Source organism: Indicator indicator, chromosome 7 (genome assembly GCF_027791375.1).
Source record: "Indicator indicator isolate 239-I01 chromosome 7, UM_Iind_1.1, whole genome shotgun sequence".
Classification (NCBI taxonomy): Eukaryota; Metazoa; Chordata; class Aves; order Piciformes; family Indicatoridae; genus Indicator; species Indicator indicator.
Genome location: NC_072016.1, coordinates 12,635,205 through 12,659,206, shown reverse-complemented (window position 1 = coordinate 12,659,206; position 24,002 = coordinate 12,635,205). Strand labels below are relative to the sequence as shown.

The following is a 24,002-nucleotide window of genomic DNA, read 5'->3' as shown; positions in this document are numbered from 1 at the left end:
AGAGGGGAAAAGGGACAACAAACCAGAAGGAGTTAACATTAGGAACACTAAGGGGAAATACAAAGGACTTCACAAATATACCCAGGCAGAATCAGCATAAAAGTCAAAAGGTCTATTAATAAACAAGGAGGGAGAGAAAATTAATGATGGCTCAAAAATAAAGATGACTCAAAAGAGCAAAATTACTGTTTTTAACCAGAAAAATGCAAATGAGGCAGAGGCCTCACAAAAACAGCTGCAGGGAAAGTGAACCCAGCATGCCTGCACTGACTCAGTCACCTGGCTAGTACAGCCTGCTGACACACAGGCAGCACCAGGAAGAAACCAGGGCCCTGGTGATGGGCAGAGCAAACCAGGTGCTGATTTTCTGGGTAAAAAAAAAGGGCACTGCATCCCTAGCGCAGAACATAACACGAGGAGAAAGGAGCCTGAACACCCACTTGTGGAGTGTGGATGAAGGACATTGGCTTGCCCAGTGGGAGTTATTTCGGAAGAACTGCTGAGCAAAGCTTTTGGATAAGGCAAGCAACACATAATTTAGATGAACTTCAGAGTATTGGTTTATGTCTCCCAAACTTTCAACTTGAATAAAAAAATCATAATTGAATTTGCTGATGATACCAAGCAGAGAGGTGTTGCAAACACTGGCTAGAGCAGACATTCAAAGGATCCAAGAAATGTAGGCAGGAAGCACACAAGACCCAATCTAGGAAAATTAAGGTAAAACAACCCAAAACAGGTACTTGGTGGACAGGAGCAGCCTGGAAAGCAAGGCCCAGAGGTCGATGGTACATTCAAATCAGAAAGGAGGTGACCCAGCTGACCACGCCAAAACATGCAGAAGCTAGTCACTGGCATCGTGCCATGGCCCACCCTGGAGCTGTGACAGCCTCACAGCAGGTAGCCCTGCACTTAGGGTAAAGGATGGGACACCGAGAGCATGAGGTACTTGTGAAAAAAAACAGCAGCCAGCAGCACCAAACACGTTTCATGAGCCATGGAAGCCTGGTGCACTGAGAGCCTGGAGATGCCACAGAACTCCCCTGCTTTGAGCACAGCCCCTGACCCGGTAAGTTGGGGAAAGTTACATGTAGTCTGCAAGGTGCCAGGTTACCCAAGTGCTCTGGGGGCTGCACGCCAGCGGAGACGGGAACAGGCTTGGGAGAGGGCCTGGGGCTAGGGGCTAGAACGTGGGGTAGGGGTCAGGAGTGGGATACCGGGATGGGGGACAAGGCAGTCACATGGCGGTGGGGGTGGGGGAAGAGGGAGGGTCAGGGCAGAGACAAGGGGTAGGGGACTGCGAGACAGGGGGCACAGTGTGCGGCCCGGGGCCCCGTGCTGCTGTGTCCCTGCCCCCAGCACCGTGCTGGGCCAGGCCGGGCCGCTCTAGGCCCCGCCGCCTGCCAGACCCCGCTGTTACCAGTAGCCTCGCTGGATCCCCCGCCGCTCTGCTCCGCGCCGCCGCTTCCGCCGCGTCGGACCTGCCCCGTCCCGCCCTGCCCTGCCGCGGGGAGCGCCGGGACCTGTAGTGCGGCGGCGATACCCGTCCTGCTCCCCCGACCCGGGAAGCTTCAGCGGCGCTGGCACCTCCGTGGCACAAAGGCATCCTTGGTCCTCATCGCATCCCCGAAACTAAGCCCGCCATGGGCAGCCCCGGTGCCAGCGCTGCCCGTCCTCCCCAGGCACTACCCAGCAGCCGGGGCAAGGGGACCGAGGGCAGGGTGCTGCGTGGTGGAGCGAGCACGGTGGATGCAGGGGTGCAGGAGGCAAAGAGACCCCCTCCTCCCGGGTGACCCCACGAGCCGTGGGTTCCCCGCTCTCGTTCTGTGTCACACAGTAGGGAGTAACGGCGCTGACTGCCGTGCCGTAGCTGGGCCGGCAGACACCTGCTGCCGGCAGGGGCACCGGGGGAATTGCCAAAGGCTTGGTCACTCCCGGGCCTCACCCCGCGCTGCTGCCGCGGCCTGCCCAGACAGCGGGCGGGGGAAGGTGTGTGTGCCCGGCGGGTTTGCTCTGCTTCCTTTCCTTCCTGGGGTTCGGCGAGGAGCCGCCGGCCTGCGCCTCAGATCATGCGCGGAGCGCAGCTCGGGGGCGGCGCGGGGAGCGCTCGCGGGACTGGCGTCCGTTGCTGCTGCTGCTGCGGAGCTCTCCGAACTGCGGCCTGCGGCTACGATGAAACAATGGAGCACCGGGGCTGGATGGGTGGCACAGGGAATGCGGACAGCTACGGGGCTTGCTGTCACTGCGGGCCGAAGACAGACCAGACCCATGACCTATCTGACTGGGACACAGGGCTGAAAAGGCACTGGGCAAGCTGATGCAGCTGCCCTGGTTTGTCTGGCTGATGGAAAGGGGATTTCTGTGCCACTGCCACCACAACCAGCTTCCTAAGGAACCCAAGTTCTCCATGCCATTCCCAAGCAGCTGTTTTCCAGGAAGCCTAATGGTGCAGGTGAGGGAGAGGTGATGCTCCATAGTGTGCACACGTCCTGCATGTGGTGGGACACAACATCTTCTCACACGCTGTGCAGCTACTGAAGGATCGAGAATCACAGCAGCTCCCTGCCACCCTAGCAAGATGCCACTGAGACATTGCATGGGGCATCAATGCATGGGGCATCACTGCATGGGTCTGTGCCCATGTTGTCCCTTCTCAGGTGCACCTACAAGGCAGGGACTGCTGATGCCCGAGCTCTGGAATGCCCTGAAGCACTTGGACCTTACTGACTGCCTGGTGTGGGTCCCAGCCCACAGGGGCTCAGCACAGAGAGTACCTTAGCCCCAGGAACCTCATTCTTCTGTGCTAAGTGGTGATCCCAAGCCATAATGTGTTTTGATTTTCCTTTGTTTTTAGGAGCAGATGTGAACAAGGCAGCACCCTGGGAAGGAAGCTGTACTTCATCAACGCAGTCATATGGGATCACTCATGGGAAGGGGAAGGGAGGGCTGGGCCAGGCAACCCTTGGTCAAGACAGTCATAGATGGGTAGGGTCATCCTGTCCCAGCTGTATGGCCCCATGCAGCACAAGGAAGGCTCACACCAAGCAGGATCACCTATCCCACCACCACCACCAGGGAGCAGCCTCTGGCCGAGGCTGCCATTGGCACACAGGGGACCATGGTCTGTCTCACAGGTAATCGATGGCAGCAGATCCTGATCACTTTCATTATTATTATTTTCTTATGCATGTGCGCACAGGAGATTTATCACCAGCTACAGAGGCAAAATCAATTATTCATGTTATAAATTAGAAAAAGATTTATTGTTTGTGGGAGACCAAGCAGCGTGGAGCCCCTGACCGCGTGGGAGTTGGGTTTGTCTGGGAATGGCATCAGACACCCCCTGCCAGTTCTTCCCCAGCCTCTCTGTCCCTGCTGTGCCCTGAGTGCCCCACCCAGGTGTGTCCTCATCCCATCACAGCCTCAAGGTGACCCAGGGACAAGGAGCGCTTAGCCTTTCCCATTCAGTCAACCAACGTGCCCATGGACAGAGCCTGAGGAGGACTCGGGACTGTGGCGGCTTGGTCACCCTGATTGGTGCAGCAGGATGATGCTCCATGATAGTTTCCATGGCAGCAGCAGCATGATTGAAGTGCTGGAGGTATGGGCTGCCGAGGACCCCCTTGCTTTCCCCTCAGGCATCCTCACGTTTCCTCTCCAGTCCCAGCAGCTGTCTGTGCTTCTGCCTCCTACAAGGGACAGCAGGGTCCCCTCCAGACTGCCACCCACGAGCACAAGGACCAGTTGCACTACTGACAGCCCCTGTGGTCCTCAGAAAAGAGGGGATGGGTGAGGGCAATGGGGTGATGTAAAGACACCCCGCTAGCACCAGTCGCTGAGGCCAGCTACCCCAGAGTGGAGCTGCAGGGCTTTGGTTGGACACAGCCCACCTTTTCCTGTACTAAGTGGGTCTCAGAGGTCTTGAGAGTCTGCCTATGCATGGAAATCACATTTCTCAGTGGCTGACTGATGTTCTGCGCAGAGCAGGGTGGCATTGGGCTCCCACTCTTGCCAGTACAGGGGCAGGGGATTGGCTATGGCTGCCAGGTCTGCCCCCAGCTCAGCCATGCTCCAGGCACTCAGCAAGCTGGTGGTGGGAGCTGCAGCATCCCATGGCTGTGCATTGAAGGCCCCAGCATCTCTGTCCTGTCTGCCTTGGCATCCTAAAACCCACCACCCATGTCACACAGCCAGGGGGAGCACATGCTGGGAGCTGACCAGACATTCTCTGCTGATAGCCACAGCTCCTCTTGCTTCTGAAGAGTCTTGATCTAAAGTTGCTGTGTCTGTGCCTCCCGGTGGAGTGGTCCAGGAATACTGCCTGGCTCTCCTTGTCTGTTCATCTGCATCTGCATCAGCCAGGGCCACAGGGAGCACAGGCTGAAAGAAGTAGCATGGGAGAGAAGGAAGCTATCAGCGGCCCCAGATCTAGGTCTGTTTGCAGACAAGCCATGCATCTATCTCCTGCATGTAGCATCCTACGCTAGGCTGAGCCCTGGCCCTTGGGATGGGAAGGAGTGGCAGCATGGTGTGACCTTAGCTCTACTCTGGCTCCCTGAGCAGCCTTTTCTCCCCTAGCCATGCCTTCAAACCCTGGAGCTTCCTTCCAGCTGCCAGAGAGCTTATCACCCCTTGTGACTCTCAGAGCTCTGAGGGAGCTGAGAATTTGCTGGCTCAGCACACACACACAGAGGTGTTAGAAGAAGCAGGGGTTTTGGCTGACACCCCTGGCTCCTTGCCAGCCTGTGAGCAGGAAGAACACCCACAGCTAGGGATGGTCCAGGGACAGGGAACTACCTTACTATGCTGCAGCCATATCAACTCCCAGCCAGCCCTGAGGATCCTCTGGAACCATACACAGTGTGTAAAAGAGTCCCTTATTGCTCTGCCCTGTCTCTAAAGGAGCCAGATAACTTGGGGAGGTCAGAGACCTGCCAGTATGGCCCAGGACCCTCCAAGGTGTGAACACTGGGCTTAACATTGAAATACCAGGAAATAAATGTTCTGGGGCCAAGCACCACCTCAGGTGCTTCATTGCACCCTGGTCCTGGGAACCTAATTCTGGCCTGTGCTTGAGTGAGCATCCCTCTGATTTATTGCTGCAGAGCAAATGCTCACAGAGCACTTTTGGCTTAGAAAAGCCCTGAGGAGCTGCAACAGGCACAAAGGGGCAATGAGAAAATTGCCTGTCAGTTGCAGTGGGGTAGAAGCACCCAGAGCACCCACGGCCCTCTGCCATGTCCAGCCAGGGAATGTGCTCAGCCCATGGGGAGGGGACTGCAGAGAGCTTGGGGCTGGGGTCGATTAGATCTGGTTTGCATTATTGCACCAAACACCTGGGGACTCAGTGGCTCGTGACAGTGCTGTATAATGCGGGCAGCACTTGGTGGTTCAGGCAGGCAACAGAGCTGCCAGCAGCTTGTGGGCAGGGAGGCGATGGGGCCGTGGCCCCAGCAGCGTGGGCTGGCTGTGGTGGGAGAGACAAGGGTCTCTTGCTCCCTGTTTCCCTGCACACCGCAGGAAAGAGGCATGGAAGACAGCGCTTGTGCTGCAGGAATCAATACCGTTCCAGGAGCAGCTTGGGTGCTCCTCCCTGCACTCCCAGGAGCCTGCGCCCAAACGCCTGAGCTATCACTGTTGCCTCTTCACTGTTCATGTTTTCCAGCACTCTCAGCAGGACTATGCACCAACACAGGATGGCCAGTGGCAGCCCCAGGGGGCTGAGGAGCTTACTAGCATGGATAGCCTGACTCCTTCGGGAGATAAGGGGAATAATAAGAAGAGACCTCTCAGCAGGGGGGGGCGATCCAGGTTAAAACTGACTCAATGTAGCCCCCTTTGGCACTGTGTTGCAGCCCACTCCATCATGGTCCATCCTGCCATGATCCCTAGATGGTACCAGGGCACTGTGGCTGGATCTGGCAGGCAGAGATGCTGCCAGGAGGCAGTTTCTGCCTGACAGACAGCACACAGGGATGCAGAGACTGTAAGCAGCTTCCTATCTCACCCAGTGCTAGCTTTGGCAGTGCCACAGTGTCAGGTGACAGTTACTGCCTCATGGGAAGGAATCCAGCTGCTTTTGATAGACCACAATTTGAATTGATTCATCAGCAGGATCCGCTTGGAGCTGGTAAATCTTTCAGAAACCCTGGCAGTGGATACTGAGTTGGGTAGGCTGGGCATCCCCCTGTCTTCCTGCAGCTGCCCAGAGTGCACACCCAGCCCCATGGGTCCTGCCAGCTTCAGCCAGCTCCTGGCAGTGCCTCAGGTTTCATGGCATCCTAACATTGCCCTATAGCAGGGATGTTGCCCAGGTGAGCTGGAGCCCAGCCTACTTCTTCTACCCTGCTGATACCCTCCAGCTATTAAGCCTCATGCCTCTCTTTGCAAGGGACTCCATCATTGCTGGCCAAGAAGAGTTGATGGTCCCTGGCTCCAGTGCAGTACTGGATAGGTGCCCTCTGTTGCCTCTCAAGGTGTAGGGTAGGACAATCCCCAGCCTGAGTGCTGGCAGTGGTGCACCTCCGTGTCAGCTACGGCTATGGTATGCCATCGGGAACAAGTCCAGTCCATCCCATAGGGCCAAGCCCCGCAGAAGAATAAGGGTCTGGCCTCATTCTCCCAAGCCGTATCCCATCAGGTAGCAACGGAAAGCAGGAACGGGGACTGCAAGGCGGGAGACGAGTGCAGGAGGATCCGGTTACAGGCAGCACGGGGCAGAGAGAGATAGGCAGAGAACAGCAATGCAGCAAAAAGGGCTTTTAGTGATAATTAATAATTAACATTTCTAATGATGTCCCGGCGACAGGAAGAGTCCAAATGGGGACCCAGGGGCACTGTGCATGGTGACAGGAGTGACTGGGAGTTGTGCGGTGACCAAGGAGGCTCTGCAGAGACAGCTGCATGGCCAGAGGTCCCAGGGCAGGGGCTAAACACCCCTGGAGCTCCCCATCGCTGGGCAGCACCCAGGGCCCAGCCTTCACACCTGGCTGCTGCCGAGGGTGCAATAAGCTGGTGATAAAAGGGGACTGGAAATGAGATAAAAAACACACCTCGGGGGTTGTCCTAGCCTCTGTGATAACAACTTGCCAGGGGTTCCCATGCCCAGCAAGTGCCTGAGAGGGACCTTGCTGGCAGGAAGAGGGGACCGGCAGAAAGGATGGTGGCAGGCAGCTGCTCATGGAGAGCCATTGGGATGGGTGGCAATCCCCAGGTCACTGCCAGCCCCGGCACAAAATGCCCTCCAGGCTGGGAGGTGTCCAAGCACCGAGGAGCAGTGGGCTGACTTGGGGTGCAGGACCTGAGAGGGCAGGGGTATGTGGGCAAAGCAGCAAGTCAGGTGCTGTGGGACAGTGACAGAGAAGGGAGGTGAGGGAGGAGAGGGACAGAGCAAGCAGCCAGCTCAGAGTGGAAGTCCATTGCTGTGAGCCACCACATGTAACACATGCAGACATGGGAGAAGCAAATGAACCCTAGGACACACCAGGAGATGTATAGCAGGGCTAGGGACCTGCTTGTGTCCCTGCATGGGCTCCGTGGGGCACCTGCCTGTGCTGAAGTCAGCCTGGGAGAGGAGCAGAGGCATCGCTGGGCTGCTGGGAGAGGCAGAGCCCAGGAGACTTGTGATGGGAGGACAGCAGCTCGTGCCCAGCATGGTGCAGGCTGCAGGGGAAGAGAGCGCTCACTATAAATACATCAGAGTGGTAAACGCCAGGGAGGAGAAGAGCTATTTCAGCTAAAAGACAATGTTAGCACAGGAATGACTGGGGATAAATTATCCATGAATACATTTAGGGTGGAAATTAGACCCTCAGAGCTGGAAGGTCTCCGCAGAGCCCCTCCAGAGAGGAAAGCAGTGCCAGGCAGGAGCCAGAGTCAGCTCAGCATCTGAGGGATCCCACAGCGTGCTGTGGTGACAGCAGGTGCCCTCTTCCAGTGTCAAAAAGCAGCAAGGGTGGCTGGCATGGCCCACTCAGCCACGCAAGCAGGTGCAGCAAGCAGCAGTGAGCGGGACAGCGAGCACAGTGGGATGCATGCACATTGCTGCATGCATGTGTGAGTGGAGATGTGTGTGTGTGCATGGGCTGCACGCACGTTTGGGCAGCATGCTGAGTGCTCACGCACCACGTGTGTGCACAGAGAGTGTGCAGATGGGGCAGCTGCACCCAGACCATAGGTGCATGTGAGTGTGCTGTGTGTGTGTTGTGCACCCATCGGGCTGTGTGCAGGTGTCTCAGCCTTCATGATGCTCTGGAAAGAGGAATGGCAGCCCCAGTGAAGGATCCTGGTGGTTAGTGCCTTGAGTCAGTGCTACTCTGCTCGTCTGCAGATGCTTTGTGTTACACCATCTGGAGTTTGCTGGAGGGGACAGACTGGGTGCTCCAGGAATCCTGATGATCCTGGGAAGATTCTTGTCCTGCTGAAGGTTCTTCAGCTCCCAGGGCAGTGCTGTCCCTGTGAGGGCCATGGGGGCTACCTGGCACTGCCAACCCACAGGCTCATCTTAGCTGGCTGGAGCACTTGGCACTGCCACCCCTCCACCCTGTTCCCTTCTCTCCAGGAAGATCCTGCAGTGGCAGATGAGCCACCAGGCACAGGGACAAAGGGTGTCAGGGCTGCCAGCTGTAAGAGGGTCCCTACTTACAGGGGTCTGAGTTGGTAGGGATGGGGCAATCTCACCAGGATCAAGGACCAGGGAAAGCTGGGACACTTCTACCCTAGGGGTGGGAAAGTGGGATCCCAGGTGTGTGAGGATATGGCTGGTGCTCATGCTGGCCCCAGCTCAGCAGAAGAGCCTTCACCCGCCTGCACACAGGAGCGCGGTGGCTCCCTTCCCCCCACAGCTTGTCTGGCTGCTGCTGGCTCTAATTTCCTGTGCATTGTCCCCAGCGCTGTCACCACCGTCCCCTATGCATCCATCCCTTTGTGTGCTTCACGGCCAGGGCTCCCCCCCGCCTCCCTGCCCTACAAACATCCCCACCTGCATCCCAACTCCTTCACTGATGATCTGCACTTCCCTCCACAGTTCCTTGCAGGACCACCTTGGGGTGCTTGCTGCACCATGGCCCCTGTGCACCCACGAGCAGAAGGATGGGAATGGCTGGGCCAGGATGGACCAGCAAAAAGCACAAGAACTGATGCAGGGCTGTGGCTTATGGCCATGGCAATTGTTATGCTAAGGTGCCTGCTGGCTTCTCTCATCTTTTGGAGAAATATGCCAGTCTGGCAGGGTGTCAGCATCCATGGGGAGGGCACTGAGGGGTTTCGACCCTGTGGGTACTGGGGAGCACCTTGCAACCCCAGGGCTGGAAAATCACTCTCCTGGGTGCCTGTAGCACCTCAGACTGGGGGCTGGAGTGTGCAAGGCCCTCTTGGCAGATCTGCCCCTCATGCATGCAGCATGCATGTAATCTGGGGGGGGTCGTGGTGTGAGCACTTCCCTGCTGACGCCTGTGGAACTGCCTCTGTGTGCATCACCTGTCAGTGAACATCCTGCACAGGCACCTCTGCACACACACACATGTACAGATGTGTGTGCATGGTGTTCTGGGAGGCCTGCCTGTGGGTGTGCCCATGCTTGGGGCCAGGCTGTGCTGGCATGCTGGGTTTGCCACTCCAGGGAGCTGGCATGTCCTCTGCCATTCACAGTCTCAGCATGCTCAAGCTGGCTGCTTGCTGGCATTTGTGTTCTGTACCTGCCAGTCACAGGGGGAGCCTTGGGAGCCAGCTTGCAGAGTGTGTGTCAATAATTACCCAGGTGGTTACTAAACCTGGGATGAGCCAGGCACCAGGGCTGTGGAACGCTGGTGGATGGAGCACACCCACAGCTCTGAGGTGCACAAAGACATGTGAGCACAGTGCTGCACATCTGTGATGGTCACACCAGCTTCCCAGCTCCAGCAGGTTTGCTCAGCCATCCCAAATTCCCTGTGGCAAATGCAGAGAAGCAAGGGCAGCTCCTGCCCTACAGCAGTGCCCCATAGTGGGTTCCCCATGCCCAGACACCATCCTGCTCTGTCCACGAGGACTTTGCAGCATGCAGCCACACAGCAAGCCCAGTGCTCAGCCAGGCACCCTGCAAGAGAAGGTCATTGGAAATTAAATCAAGGAATGCTTGATGGCCATGTGGAAACATCTTTAAGGGAGACAATCAGTAGAACTGGAAACCTCTTGAATCCAGGTGGGAGAGAAGAACTGGGAGCAAAGGGCAGGATCACAGAACCATTTATGTTGAAAAATACCTTTAAGATCATTGAATCCAACTGCTAGAAGCAGTGGCCAGGCATGTTCAATCCCAGAACCCAGGCTCCATGCTGGGCCACCTGCAAATGTGCTCCACTAGGGTGACCTGGCAGCCTTATGCCCTGCCAGTGCTATCCCAGTCCTGGCTACAGCCACTTTCTGCTTCCAGAGACACACAAAGACCTCCGTGTCTGTCCCTGCAGCAGCCACGCAGGCGAAAGTCATGTCAGCGAAGGCAGGCTGTGGTGAAGGCATTATGTGCCCAGAATTTCGTGGGGTAAGTGTGATCCTGCCTCGAACATCTACTGGCTGCAAGATTTGGGGCAATTTAGTGCCATGCATTGCCTGAGACAGGGCTTGCCTTGCAGTTCAGACTGGCTTTTAGGACACAGCCACTCGCAGGTTCCCTGCAAAGGGAGGTGTGTGACCTGCAGGGTGATGGCACAGGGAGGGTGGTGAGCCCTCAGAGTGTGGCTAGGTGTTGCGGTACGGGGGCTGCCCAGCTCTGCTCCCCTTCCCCAGCCCATGCCCACAGCTGCACTGCTCTGCGGGACAAACCCCCTCCGCAGCCGGGCCAGGGCAAGCCCTTGCCGCTGCTTGCCCTGCCACCTCAGTTGCCCTTGCAGGCGGTGGAGACCCCTACCTAGTCATGTGCCGAGTGTCACCCACTACCCAGCACCCACGGGGCGACCTCAAGGGTGCAGCTCCTCTCCTGCGAGCCTGGATCTCCCTTCCCCATCAACCAGAACCCCACACACCACTGCTCCACCCGCCTGGGAACCGACGGCTCGCTCATCTCGGACCCCCACCCTCCTGCCGCCGCCTACCATCCCCAGCGGGCTCAGTGCCCGGGGTGATGCCCCCTGGGACGATGTTCCCCACAAATCCCCCCGCAGCATCCCTGTTGGAGACAGTAAATCAGCGCGGCGCAGCCCCACCCCCGCGCTCGCCATTGGCAGCCGCGTCCCTCACCGCGCTCATTGGCGCTGCCGCCGCCGCCCGACTCTACATAAGAAGCCGCTCGGCCCGGCCGGCCCCATCGGCAGTCGGGCAGCGGCGGAGGCGGAGGCGGGCGGTGCGGCGAGGCGGCGCTGCGGGATGCGCTCCCGCCGCCGTGGAGGTGGCGGGCAGCCCCCCTGGCCCGTGAGTAGTGGGGCGGTTTGCTGCTGCTCCTCCTTGAAGTTTCCCGGGACAGGGAGGGTGCGGGGGTGTGCCTTGTAACTCTGGCACGGGCATCAGCCCGGAGAAAAGTTGATGGCAAGCAGAGGTGGACCGCAGGCCGGCACCCCGCAGCGTGCAGGTGCTTGTGGGGTAGCAAAGCTCCTGCCTCGGGTCGATGAAAAGTGGGATGGATGCATGTTGGGCAGGGGGACACCGGGCTCATGAGAATGGAGTGGTGTTGGGGGTGTGGACTGAGACTGGGAAAACCCTGGCAGGGGCGTCAGAACGGCGAGAACTAAGGAACAGCTTCTCTTTCTGGGGTGTTTGTGCTTGCTCTTGGCTGATCCCGTGGAGGGGCTGGAGGCTGCAGAGAGAGGGGTCCAGCCGTGCATCTGCCTGCATGGGAAGGGGGCTGGTTGTGTGTTGGTGGGTCTAAGCCCAGGAAAGACTTGGTGTCTGTTTGGGCTGAGCTCAGAGGCTAAGGTGACTGCTCATCTCCACACTGCATTAGCTGCTGCTGGCTGAGCCCCAGCATACCAGGTCCAGCATTGAGGAACCCTGCATGGGAGGGGACAGGGACTGGCCAGACAGCAGCTGGGGGCTTTGGGCCCACCAGAAGCAACCCTGATGGAATGCATATACAGGCCAGGGGCTGCAAGAAGGATATGGGAGGAAGCTGCACTGAGCCCACAGCAGCAAGCAGCTGGGACAGTGGGACTGGGGCTCTTGGGCTTTGGCTGGAGTAGAGGCACTGCAGGGGTTGGACTGATTCAGGCTGAGGTGGTGTGGAGGGGACACTGCTGGCATCCATGGGAGTTCAGCGGCTGCAGGGTCTGCAGGATGTCTTCTGCCTGTCCTCTGCCCTGTTGGGTACAGCCATGGCTGGCCAGAAATGGCAGAAACAGGAATATGAAGTTACTGGGAAACGTGCAGCATGATGTCATGGGGTGCTGTGACATCACCATGTTGTCACTGCTCTGAGGTGTCTGTGGGGTGTGATGAGGCCCTTTCTGTGCCATGTCAGGCAATGTCACAGTGGACCCGGAGGTGACTGCGGCCCGGGATGGGATGTCGCTGCAGTGGTGAAGCATGACATCACTGGGGTGCGTGGTGCGCAGCGGTGTCATGGTGGTGTGTGGGAGAGGGTAGCTGCACAGAGATGGCTCCCACCTTCCCTTTGATGTGGGGTGAGGGTTGGGGATGTGGATGTGAGTATGTGTGAGTCCCAGAGACAGCATCTCCCCACCTATGGTGAGGAGTCTGGGGCACAACCCTGTGCTTGCCCCATGGCTCCCTTCCCCATCCCACCCTCCCTGCAGGGTGCTGCCAGCCGCAGCCATGTGTGGGGACAGATGAGTCCATCATGCTACATCCCCGCCATGGGGCCAGCATGCTGTCCTTGTGCTGCCTGACTGTATTCTGTGTGGGTGCCATGGGCCTGCCTCGCACTCATCCTCCTGCTGCCTCTACCCTGCCTGACACCTTGGCTTTGGGTTGCGACGTTTAGTCTTGCTGAACAGGCACCCTGGGATGATCACAACTCCCGGGATGACCTTGCCACCAGATGCCACAATGCAAGCCAGGACTTGGCTCTGCTGGGACACAACAGGCTAAGCTCTGCCCTGCATGCAAGCAAGATCCTGTAGCCTCAAACCACAGGTGGAGCTTCATGCTGGGGCCTTGTATCAGCAGCATGCTGGGAACCACGAGGTCTTTCCTGTCTGCCATGCAAAGCCTGAGCCTTCCTCCCCTCTTCCCAAAATGGCCTGGCTCTGGGCTGTGCATTTCTTGCCCATGGCACCAAACACCGGATCTGCTGTGCAAAGCCTTTAGTCTCAAATCAGGACCATTGTTTCCTGCTGGAAAGGCTCCATCCAGCCTGGAGGGATTCCTACTGCAGCTGGATGGTGGGAAGGGGCACCACCTGGGAAACAAGACAAGCTGTGGGGAGTGGGAACAGGAGGGAGGTACAGAGCAAGAAGAGCCCTGGCTGTGGCCTGGGGACAGCACCCTATTGCTTGGCCGGGGGTGAGGTGGCAGGGTGCTCGTGTGGCAGCCCTGCACCCATATGTCCATAGATGGGTGGCTCTTTTCTACTCTTGCTTTGAACCCAGTAAAGGCTTCCCCTCCCTTATTGCCTGGCACTGCAGAGTGACACCCAAGCTCTGTCTCGTCCTTACACAACACAATGAAACTGTCCCCATTGTATGTACCTTGCATGGGGCATCTGCATCAGAGACAGACACAGGCTTCTGCTACTGGAGACCCACTCCAGACAAGACAGCAGAGTGGTGGGTACAGTTCCCCAAGTCTGGCTGGGTGGTGGAAAGCATAGTGCTGCTCCTAGGTCTGTGAGTAGAGCTGGATGCACACATTCACCCTTGCAGCTGGGCCTGGAGAATGGATAGGAGTGGGGAGAGGGAAGAGGAGTGGGACTGATGCAGTGAGATGCTGGGCAATGGAGTTCAAGGTTTCCTTTGCAGCTGGAAAACAGCCCTTTTCTCTCCAGCCAGGTGAGCCTGGAAGTGATTTGGTTGTGACAGAGGAATCCTGCTTCCCTAAAGACCCCTGAGACCATTCCCATCCCTAGGGGAGACAGTCCCGCAGCCTGGTGGCACCTTCCTCTCTCCAAGCGAGGCATACATGACACCATGCAGCTGCCACAGCTTCATTTGCTGGCAGGGTCCACAGCATGAAGGTCATCTGGCAGCAGGGTCATTCACCTCTGTCCCCCTACCAGCACTGGGAGGGCTGTTCCTGGCTGGAGAGGCAGCCCTGCCCAGGGAGATGGCACAGTCACATGGTGACATCACTTTGGTGATGGAGTGCCCCAGCTATCCTTTCAGTCTGCAAGAATGGGACAGGCTAGATTTGCTCCCAGATGAAGCACTGGCCTGTGGGTTCATGCCCACAGACTGGGGACACACAGCTTGCTTCCCCTCTGTAGGAGACTGCCTGGCCTGGGGTGAGGGCCAGCCATCCTGAGTGCCACCTTGTTTGTCACCTGTGCTACAGCCAGGTCAGAGCCAGCTCCAAAATCTCCGCAGCCTTGCCAGCAGCACTGGCAGACACTGTCCTCTGCGGTCCAGGTTAATTGAGCCTCTCCTCCCAGTCTCCCATTCCTCCCAGCATCTCCTTTTCACAGATGCATCCTTGTGCAGAAACCTTCCTCAGCTAGCCTGGGAGGAGTGTGTTCTGTGGAGACCCTGGGAGAAACAGTGCCAGCAGGGTGGGGAAATTGAAGCACACAAGTCACCTGGCAGAGTATCCCCATGTTTTCCCTGTGGCCTTTTCCGGCTCTGAAGACAAACTGGACAAGTTCCCCATACCAGTGATGGCCTGCTCCCTCTAGCCTTGTCAAGGGAGCAATGATTGACATTGTGACTTGCTGGAATCCTGAGTGCCAGTGGCCTCTTGGGACAGGGCGAGCTGAGGTTGAGCCCATATTCATCAGCACTTCACAGCTGTCCTGCCACCTTCTCAGTCCCTCCCAGGGTCCCCCCACTCCTATTCAACCCTGGCTACCAACTCACTGGGGTACAATCCTGTCCCAGGAAAACCCCAGGAATGAGCTGCCACCAGCAAGGGTCCGTGCACTGAGATGCCAGAGCTGAGGCAGTGCTCGAGGGTTGAGGGGAGGGTGGGTGGCACAGGCTGGGGCGGGTGATAAAGGGTGGAAAGTGCAAGTCCTGTGCAGGTCTGGGGATGTTGAGGGACCGCAGGGCAGGGTCTTCTCCTGGAGCTGACAGGTTGCAGGTCTCTTCCAGGTGCCTAGGATGCTGGTGCTGTGCCTGCTGTCCCTGGCCTGGCTCAGTGAGGGCTTTCAGCGCAGTGAGCCCATGTTCACGGCCGTCACCAACCGCCTGCTCCCACCTGACTACGACAGCAACCCCACACAACTCAACTATGGTGTGGCTGTCACTGACCTGGATGCTGACGGTGACTTTGAGATTGTGGTGGCAGGGTAAGTGGTGCACCCAGTGTCTTGGTGACAGCAGGACCTGGTGGTCCTGCCGGGCCAGGTGTTCCTTGCTCTTCCCTGCAGGTGTGGCCACCTGGGATGGTGGGGTGAGGGTCTGCATGCACCCACTCATGTCTGTGCTCCAACATAAGGTGTTGATGCCAGCTGGGTGCCAGCATGGGGCCATGCCAGTGCCCCATTCCAGCCCCAGGGCCAGATCCTGACTTTACAGGGCAGTGGCAGCTGCCCAGCAGCCGGGGTCCACCCTGCAGTGCAGAGCCAGCATGTCCCCATGCCAGCTCAGCTCCGCTGACAGGACTCAGCACTCTCCAGAGATTTGGTTAATTGGCTGGAGGTTTTTTATAGCCCTTTATTGGAGTGATGGCTCAGAAGGGCTGGCAGAAGCTGGGGAGGCAGGGAGCCGTGTGCTGTGTTGCAGCACCTGAGCAGAGCTGGACACAGAGCAGCTGCTACCAGCACGTCCAGGCCCAGCCAGGAACAGTGGGGACCATGGTGTGGGCTCTGTGTATGTGTACTGGCACAGCTGGGCTTGGTATCTGTGCACACATCACTGTGCTCATTCCCAAAGGAATGAGCATGTAGGGAGGGGGCAGGGCTGTGGAAGTCAGGACAACATGGTGGATGGCAGAGTCCAGCCCTGCCACCACTTGACATCATCCTGGGGCAGCAAACCATGTGCAGCAACAGAGACCCACAAAGCAGCCTGGGACACCACTCCCAGCTGTGCTAAGCCAAGCAACCAGCCAGGGTTTTGTAAGTGGCCCCAGTGTGTGTTGTATAACTTGTTTACTGGTGCCTGGGACAGGAACAGGCAGGGAGCCTGTGGGGTGCAGCATGCCAAGAGGATTAGCCTTGCGTGCTGGTTCCCCTGCTCTGAAAAAGGGCTGCAAGCAGAGACCTATACCCCATCTTGCCCTGCTGGGCCACCCATCTGCTGCCTTGGCATTGCCATGGTGAGCTTGGGCCAGGTAGACATGGGATGCCTGATGTGCTGGTCCAGGCTGAGCATTAGCCATCGGCAGCTGGGAGCCAATGCCATGTTTGGGTCCTAAGGGCCGATGATGGTCCTTGGCTTCCGTGGGCCATGCAGGTCCCATGCTGTACTCATGGTGGGAAAAATCCATTCAGTCACGTCCTGCTCATACCCACAGGTACAATGGCCCCAATCTGGTGTTGAAGTATGACAAGGCACGGGGCCGGCTGGTGAACGTGGCAGAGGATGAGCCCAGCTCTCCGTACTACGCGCTGCGGGACCGGCAGGGGAACGCTATCGGCGTGACAGCGTGCGACATTGACGGGGACGGCCGCGAGGAGATCTACTTCCTCAACACCAACAATGCCTTCTCCGGTGAGCCCTGCCGGCAGCCCTGCCCTGGGTGCGGGGGGAGCTCCCGGCACAGCCGCCCGTGACCTTTGGCGTGTGAGGGATGTGTGCGGGCTGGAGTTAATTTCTCAGTTGAGTGGCTCCATTGATTGATAGCAGTGCGGGGCGGGACGCTGAGCCCAGCCAGCCGCCGAGTCAGCACTTCCAGCTGCCCGCTGCCCTCCCAGCAGCACCCTGAGCGGGACAGCAGCTTCTCCGGCATTCCCGGGGCTGCCCCACCACAGGCACCCTGTGATACAAATCCCAGCTGTGTCGCTCTGTGCCGTGGCTCCCCCGTGCCTGCTGCACCAAGCTGGAGCTAATCCTTCCCTGTCTGTTGTGAGGAGGAGACCTGAGTGCACCAGCCCAGCACTGAGCATCCCCAGAGCTCCCTGTATTAGTGCTCGGCTCTACCCCGTGTCCCTGTTCCACAGCCCTGACCTCCAGGCAGCAGATCTGTCTTCCTGATGCTCCTAATTATCCAGGCTGGTGGTGGCCATAAGCACACCTGTCCCTAAATCAGATGCTGCCATCGGCACTGTCATGGGTAGTGCAGCTCACAGCCTATGCCTGGCAATGAATTGATTTTTTTCTTTTTTTTTTTTTTTTTTTTACCTTCCTGGGGATGATCTACAGGACCATGCCCCTTTGGGACACATTTTATCTTAATGAGTTGATTCTTCTGCATGTCTCATCACGGCCCTTAAGGGTGATGGGGGCTCTTGCAGTGGCAGCCTGGCCAAACAGCAGAGATTTGGGATGCTCCAGAAAAGAGTACCTCTTCCACAGCCTTCCCTTGCTGCAGGGCACTGGCCTTGGGAGGAGGTGAGATGCTGCAGCCCCCTGAACTATGCTCCCCTCCTCGCCACAGGCATGGCCACCTACACAGACAAGCTCTTCAAGCTTCGTAATGGGCGCTGGGAGGACCTCCTGAGCGATGAGGTGAACCGGGACGTGGCTAGCCGCTTTGCCGGGCGCTCCGTCGCCTGCGTGGACCGGATGGTGAGCAGGCAGGGCACAGAGCATCTCTGTTCCCTTTCCACCCCCATGCCTATTCAGCCCTCCCCTATGGGGTCCAATGGGACCTCTCCTCTTGCCACCGGGCCCATTCCACCCCCTACTGGAGAAAGAGTTGCCCCTCAGTAGCTTGTGACTGTCAGGGCTGGCAGCAGCTCCAGCCATAGGGACTGTGGGCTCCTGTCCACATGGTTGCTGCCAGCTGATAAACATGCCTGTCAAGGTGATTTATGTTCCTGTCACCTGCTCTTTCTTCTTCCTCCTCTTTCAGTGGTTTGTTTCCCAAAGATTATCACTAAATCAGGGTCCAGCTGCTGCATGGGACAAGGGGGGCAGTGGGGTGGAGTGTAGGACCTGGCACATCAGGGATATTGAGGGGGAATCAGGGTGCCTGTGCTGTCACCGTGAGCCTGGGGACCACAGAGAACATGGAGACAATGGGACACATCACATCTCCCAAGGTGCTTTTCACCATGGGCTTTGCAGAGCTCTTGGTCAGTGGATGATAGTGGTGCCTGGTCCCATGAGAGCATCCAGCCCCATGGCTATGATCCTGTGGTCCCTGTGGAGCTGGGTTTTAGGTAGGTGGGTGCTAAGAAGATGGCACTGGCCACAGGGCTCCGGCAGGTACTCCATCTACATTGCCAACTACGCCAGCGGCAACGTGGGCCCCCATGCCCTGATTGAGATGGATGTGGCTGCCAGTGACCCTGCCCGCGGCATTGTGGTGCTGGTGGACGTGGCTGCCCAGGCTGGTGTCAGCAAGTACACAGGTACTCGGCTGCTGCCGCCCGGAGGGGACAGGGCACTGCTGGGCATAGCTAGCGTGAGACGTTTTTGCGGGCAGGGCAGTGCCTGTTGCGGGCACGGCAGTGCAGGTGGTGGCCCGTGCCACTCGTTATGCTGCCTGACTGCCCCATCTAGTGGCAGCCCCATGGTCCCTGGGAAGGAAGCCCACCTGGCAGGACCACTGTGACCGCTGTCATCTGGGCTGATCCCTCCAGAGCCTACAGCATCTGTAGGGCAGGCAGTGGGGCGTGAGGTTGTGGGTACATGAGCAGGGTAGCAGGGATCATGCCAGCCTGTGCCCCACGCTTCCCCCCAAGCGCAGGGACCGCTGCTGTGTCTTGCCTCCCCAGCGGGATATTGTCCCTAATTAGGAGTGTTGTCACCATGGCAATGGCAGTGATTGGGGTTGGGAGCAACTCAAGCAGTTGCCAGGACCAATTAGCTCCTGATGAGAGATATTGAAGGCAGGAGAGGTGGGCGAGGAGGGATCACCGTAGGTCCTGAGAGCACTGGGTGGGCAGCACCGAGGGGACATAGAGGGCATGACTTCCCTGGGGTAGGACATCAGCTGTTCCCTCATTCTCGGCTACTGTCCCCAGGGGGCCGTGGAGTGGCCGTGGGCCCCATCCTGAGTGACAGCGCTTCTGACATATTCTGTGGTAACGAGAACAGCCCAAATTTCCTCTTCCACAACTCGGGGGATGGGACATACCGGGACGTGGCAGCTACCGTGGGTGAGTAGGGGGAGCCGGGGGCAGCACCTAGGCTTGAGGGACCTCAAAGCAGGGCCACCTCTGCCTGTCCCTGCCTGCTTGAGCTGGGTAAGTAGAGGGTGGAGGGACTGCCCTGGTAATCCAGAGCCCAGCTGACCACTGGGGCTGGCTAAGGTGCACCAGGAAATCCCTCAGAGCAGGGATGCAGTCCTGCATGAGGAGGACCTATCTGGGCACCATGGGACTTATCTCAGGAGGCGAGGCAGGGAGGAGGTCCTGTCTCCCCCCGTCCTCTTGTGGCTCCCCAGGGCTGGATGACCCTTACCAGCATGGACGTGGTGTGGCACTGGCTGACTTTAACCGCGACGGCAGGGTGGACATCGTCTATGGCAACTGGAACGGGCCGCACCGCCTCTACCTGCAGAGTGCAGCCCGAGGGCGCATCCGATTCCGGGTGAGGGCTGCTGCTGGGCCCCCCTGCTGCCAGCTTGGCCACTGAACCTCCTTGACCACTGGGGAGGGCAGCTTCACCCTAATTTGGCTTTGAGCTCCAATTCCTAACAAAGAGGGAAACCCAAGCAGGACTCAGTGTTTCGCTCCTGATGCCTCTTGTCACCTCATGCACATCCCTTGTGCAGGACATCGCCAGCCCCAAGTTCTCCATGCCGTCCCCTGTCCGCACCGTCATTGCAGCTGACTTTGACAATGACCAGGAGCTGGAGGTTTTCTTCAACAACATTGCTTACCGTGGCTCCTCTGCCAACCGCCTCTTCCGGTAGGAGCCCAGCAGGTACCAAATGGCTGGGGTAGCCTGCACCCCAGTCTGGGTTTTGAGTGGCCCTCGTGGCACAGCCAGGCTCACGAGGCTCCTCTCCACTGCTTGGGCTCAGCTAATAAAAGGTGGCCGTGACTGAGCCCTTCCCAGTGTCATTACCAGCTGCTGCAATCGTGCCTGCAGCAGCCCCCAAGGTCCCTGGTGCTGCTGATTAGCAGCCACATGGAAGCTTGTATGTGGCTCCTGTTAACTGTGAGGGTCAATTCTTCATTACCACTGTGTAGCACCTCCTTGCCTGGTATGTGGGCTGGTGGGAACTGATTGTCCACCAGTGCTGTTACCACAAATGGGTGGAGAGCAGTGGTGTGGCTGGGAGCCCCTGGTGGGGATCTTCCATCCCAGAGGGATGCAGTAGTATTTGGAGATGATGTTGCTGCTCTGCTGTTCAGGCCCACAAGAGCCAGTCTTGGGACATCCCTGTCACTCTGCACAGAGTGGGAACATGAGGTGTTAACAGGCAGGGGCCAGTCCCACCTCCCACCTACCCTGCATAAGCACTGGGACTGTCACTTCTCTGCATGTCCCATGGGAGGGGACAGGCACTTCCCATGAAGGTGCTGGGGCCTGCAGGGGCTGGCACTAATGCTCTGTCTTGTGCTTGGCAGGCTCATCCGCAGGGAGCACTCAGACCCCATCATGGAAGAGCTGAATCCAGGGGATGCGCTGGAGCCTGAGGGACGGGGCACAGGTGGGTCTCCCCAGCCCTGGCAGTGGGGGCTGTGCTGGGACAGTTCCATGGCACTGGCTGGCACCCTTTGTACCTAGGGATGCCACATGCCTAGCTGAGTCATCTGCCTGCTCCCCACCAGCATCCTGGAGACCCCATCACCCAGGACTGACTCCATACGTCCACCTGTACTCAGTGGTGCCATCTCCAGTTGCTCCCCAGGGCTTTGCTCTTGGGCTCCTTTCTGGGTGTCCACTATTCAAAGCCAGACTTGCATTTGGGCTGGGGCCAGGCAACCTCCTGGGTCATATAGCCCCCAGGCACTACAGCTTGTCTGCAAGCTGACCCACTTGCTTGTAGGGTCCCTTACTCTTGCACTGGGGTCACCACATCTCTACTGCTCCTGCATTGCCTGAAGCATTGCTGCCACCTGTGGGAGCCCACACCAGCAGGAGGGTGCAGTGCTAGGAGATGTGGGCCTGGGCCCAGCCATGATCCTGTCCTTGCAGGGGGTGCAGTGACAGATTTTGATGGCGATGGGATGCTGGACCTCATCCTGTCCCATGGGGAGTCCATGGCACAGCCAATCTCCATCTTCAAGGGCACTCAGGTGACTCAAGAAGGAAGTCCTCATGTTGTCCCTATCCCTTTCACCTCTCCTTGCTCAGACTTCCTCCTCCCTCCTGCCTTGCAGGGAACCAGAAACAACTGGCTGCGTGTTATCCCCCGCACCCGCTTTGGGGCCTTTGCCAGGGGGGCCAAGGTGGTGCTGTTCACGCGGCGCAGCGGAGCACACCTGCGCATCATTGATGGCGGATCAGGGTACCTCTGCGAGATGGAGCCTGTGGCACACTTTGGACTGGGTGAGCTGGGAAGGGCAAGGGGCTCTCTACACCAGCCTCCCTGCCCCTCAGCAAGGGCCATCTCTGCTGCCACAGTGCCCTGCTGCATGGTTGTCATCCAGGCCTATCACCCTAGGCATGGGAGGCTCCAGGGGAGGCTGTGGGTGGAGTGCCCAGCCACTGCAGCCCTGCTGCAAGGGACAGCTGCCTTCTTCCTCACCCCCAGCCTGCTGCTTTGCCCAAGCACCAGAGCTTTCCCTGCCCTGGTTCAGTGTGGCATCCCTGCCCACTGGCAGAGCATCCCATTGCCCCCATGTGCACCCCTTAGGCTGCATCTGAGTTAACAACATGGGCTGTCAGTATGAGGCATCTGAGGCCTGGCTCAGGAAGCAAAGGGAGGCTTTGTCCTTCCATCACTACCACCCTCCCTGGCCTCCTTTCAGCCCCTGTCCACCTGGGAGAACCCCCCTCTGACAGGCTGCCCGCCTGCAGGGCACGATGAAGCCAGCAGCCTGGAGGTGACCTGGCCGGATGGCCGCGTCGTGGCACGAGCTGTGGCCAGCAGTGAGACTAATTCTGTCCTGGAGGTCCCCTACCCTCTGGACACAGAGGAGCCACTCATGCCTGTCCCACTGGAGGTGAGAGCCAGGTGTGGGTGCAGGGCAGGAGGCTCTGGCAGCAGGAACGGAGGGCTAGGCTCTGCTGGCTCTGTGGCTGCCCATCCTGTGGCTGATTGTTCCCCATCCTGGCTGTCTCCGCTTCTCCCCAAACACAGTGTGGGCAGGGATTCTCCCAGCACGAGAATGGACGCTGTGTAGGTGAGTGGCTGCTGGGGGCATGGGAATGTCTGCATCTAGGATGTTGCAGCATGGCCCTGTGAAGGGCACAAGGACAGCACCTTGCTATGTGGAGGTGGCAGAAAGGGAGACAGCAGGGTATGCATGCAGGGCTCAGTGCAAGGCATGGCTGCCAGCCTGGCATATAGCCTGGGAATGGGGCCTGCAGCACAGGTCTATAGAGGGACTGGGGTATCATGGGGAGTGGGTAGAGTGGTGTGCCCTGGGCAGGAGGCATGGCTGGCATGGCAGGCACTGTATTGGGTCCAAAAGCAATGGAAAAGTAGGAGGGATGCACCAGGGTGGCCATGGCTGTGTGTGATCATCCTGAGCAAAAGCATGGCTTGTTTATGGCAGTCTTTGGGTACATCATCTAGCATGTGTTTGGAGGGAATTGGAGGGGCCATGGCCAGCTGCCACAAGTTCCCAGCACAGCTGTCTTGCACTGAAACCCCTCTGCCTGTAGACACAGATGAGTGCACCAAGTTTCCCTTTGTCTGTCCCCGGGACAAGCCTGTCTGCATCAACACCTACGGCGGGTACCGGTGCCGTAGCAACAAGCGCTGCAGCCGGGGCTTCGAGCCCAATGAGGATGGCACAGCTTGTGTGGGTGAGTGACAGCAGGGACCCCCTGCCCCGTTCCAGCATAGGCTGGCCCAGCTGGTGGGCAACAGCCCCAAAGCTCTGCCCTAGGATGATACTGCACCCCTGACAAAGGCCTGGCTGCATCCTGTATCTTACCAGTTGGTTGCCCAGCCACCTCCACCTCAGTTCTGTAGCTGTTTGTCTTGTGTCCACCCTCCCCACACACCCTGAGCCACCACTGACTCCCCCTCTCTTTCTTTCTCTTGCTCCTTCTCTGTGCAGCTCAAGTGGCCTTTTTTGGGGGATACCCCTCTGCCGGAAGCTGGCCCAGGCCCCCTCACAGTGCCCTCCTCTCTCTAGTTCTTGGACTCTGGCTTTGCCGCTATGCACTTTAACCCCTGCCCGTAACACGCCAGAGCAGCCTTGGCAGAAGGACTGGACAGCCTATGCCTCTTTCTGTTTTTTCTCTCTTTCTCTCCATGTTAAACCACCTTGGGAGTGCTGGCTGTGCCCCACTGGGGCAGCCTGCAGTGGGATGGGCATGGAGCCCTGCTGCCTCTTGCACCATATCTGGGACAACAGCCCCGGGGCAGCATCCCTTCACCGGCACCTCCTGCTCCTTCCACACCAGAACCTCCCGGGTGGTCGCTTGCTCCGTCGCCTTGATACTGTACCATGTGCCTGCTGGTTTGGCCTGCGACGTGTGTGCTTTGCCTGTTCCTTCCTCAGTGATGGGGACCTCCCTCCCCAGTCCTGGCAGAGGAGGGTCACCCCAGCCCTGCAGGAGAAAGGACCCTCTTGGTCTGTTTTTTAACGTATTGACCCTACTGTTTGGAGTCAGACCCCGCTCAGTCTTCCAGCCCCTCTCCTGAAGAATCTCCCCCAATAAACTATATCCTGTCTATTAGCCCAGCCTGCTGAACTGTGCAGGTCAGGGCTGTGTTCACCCTGCCCTGGGCCTGCCTGAAAA

The 24,002-nt window shown here is 58.3% G+C and overlaps 1 protein-coding gene across 1 annotated transcript; it reads left to right on the top strand.

Annotated features, from left to right (window-relative positions):
- The first annotated feature begins 11,340 nt into the window (after nt 1-11,340).
- CRTAC1 (cartilage acidic protein 1) lies at nt 11,341-23,427 on the top strand. The gene is made up of 15 exons (XM_054382365.1): nt 11,341-11,385; nt 15,171-15,367; nt 16,537-16,733; nt 17,620-17,750; nt 18,382-18,538; nt 19,154-19,288; nt 19,576-19,721; nt 19,906-20,042; nt 20,708-20,790; nt 21,279-21,379; nt 21,464-21,632; nt 22,104-22,249; nt 22,387-22,429; nt 22,914-23,057; nt 23,315-23,427. The coding sequence occupies exons 1-15, from the start codon at nt 11,341-11,343 to the stop codon at nt 23,425-23,427; spliced, it is 1,944 nt and encodes a 647-aa protein (XP_054238340.1).
- The last annotated feature ends 575 nt before the right edge of the window (nt 23,428-24,002 follow it).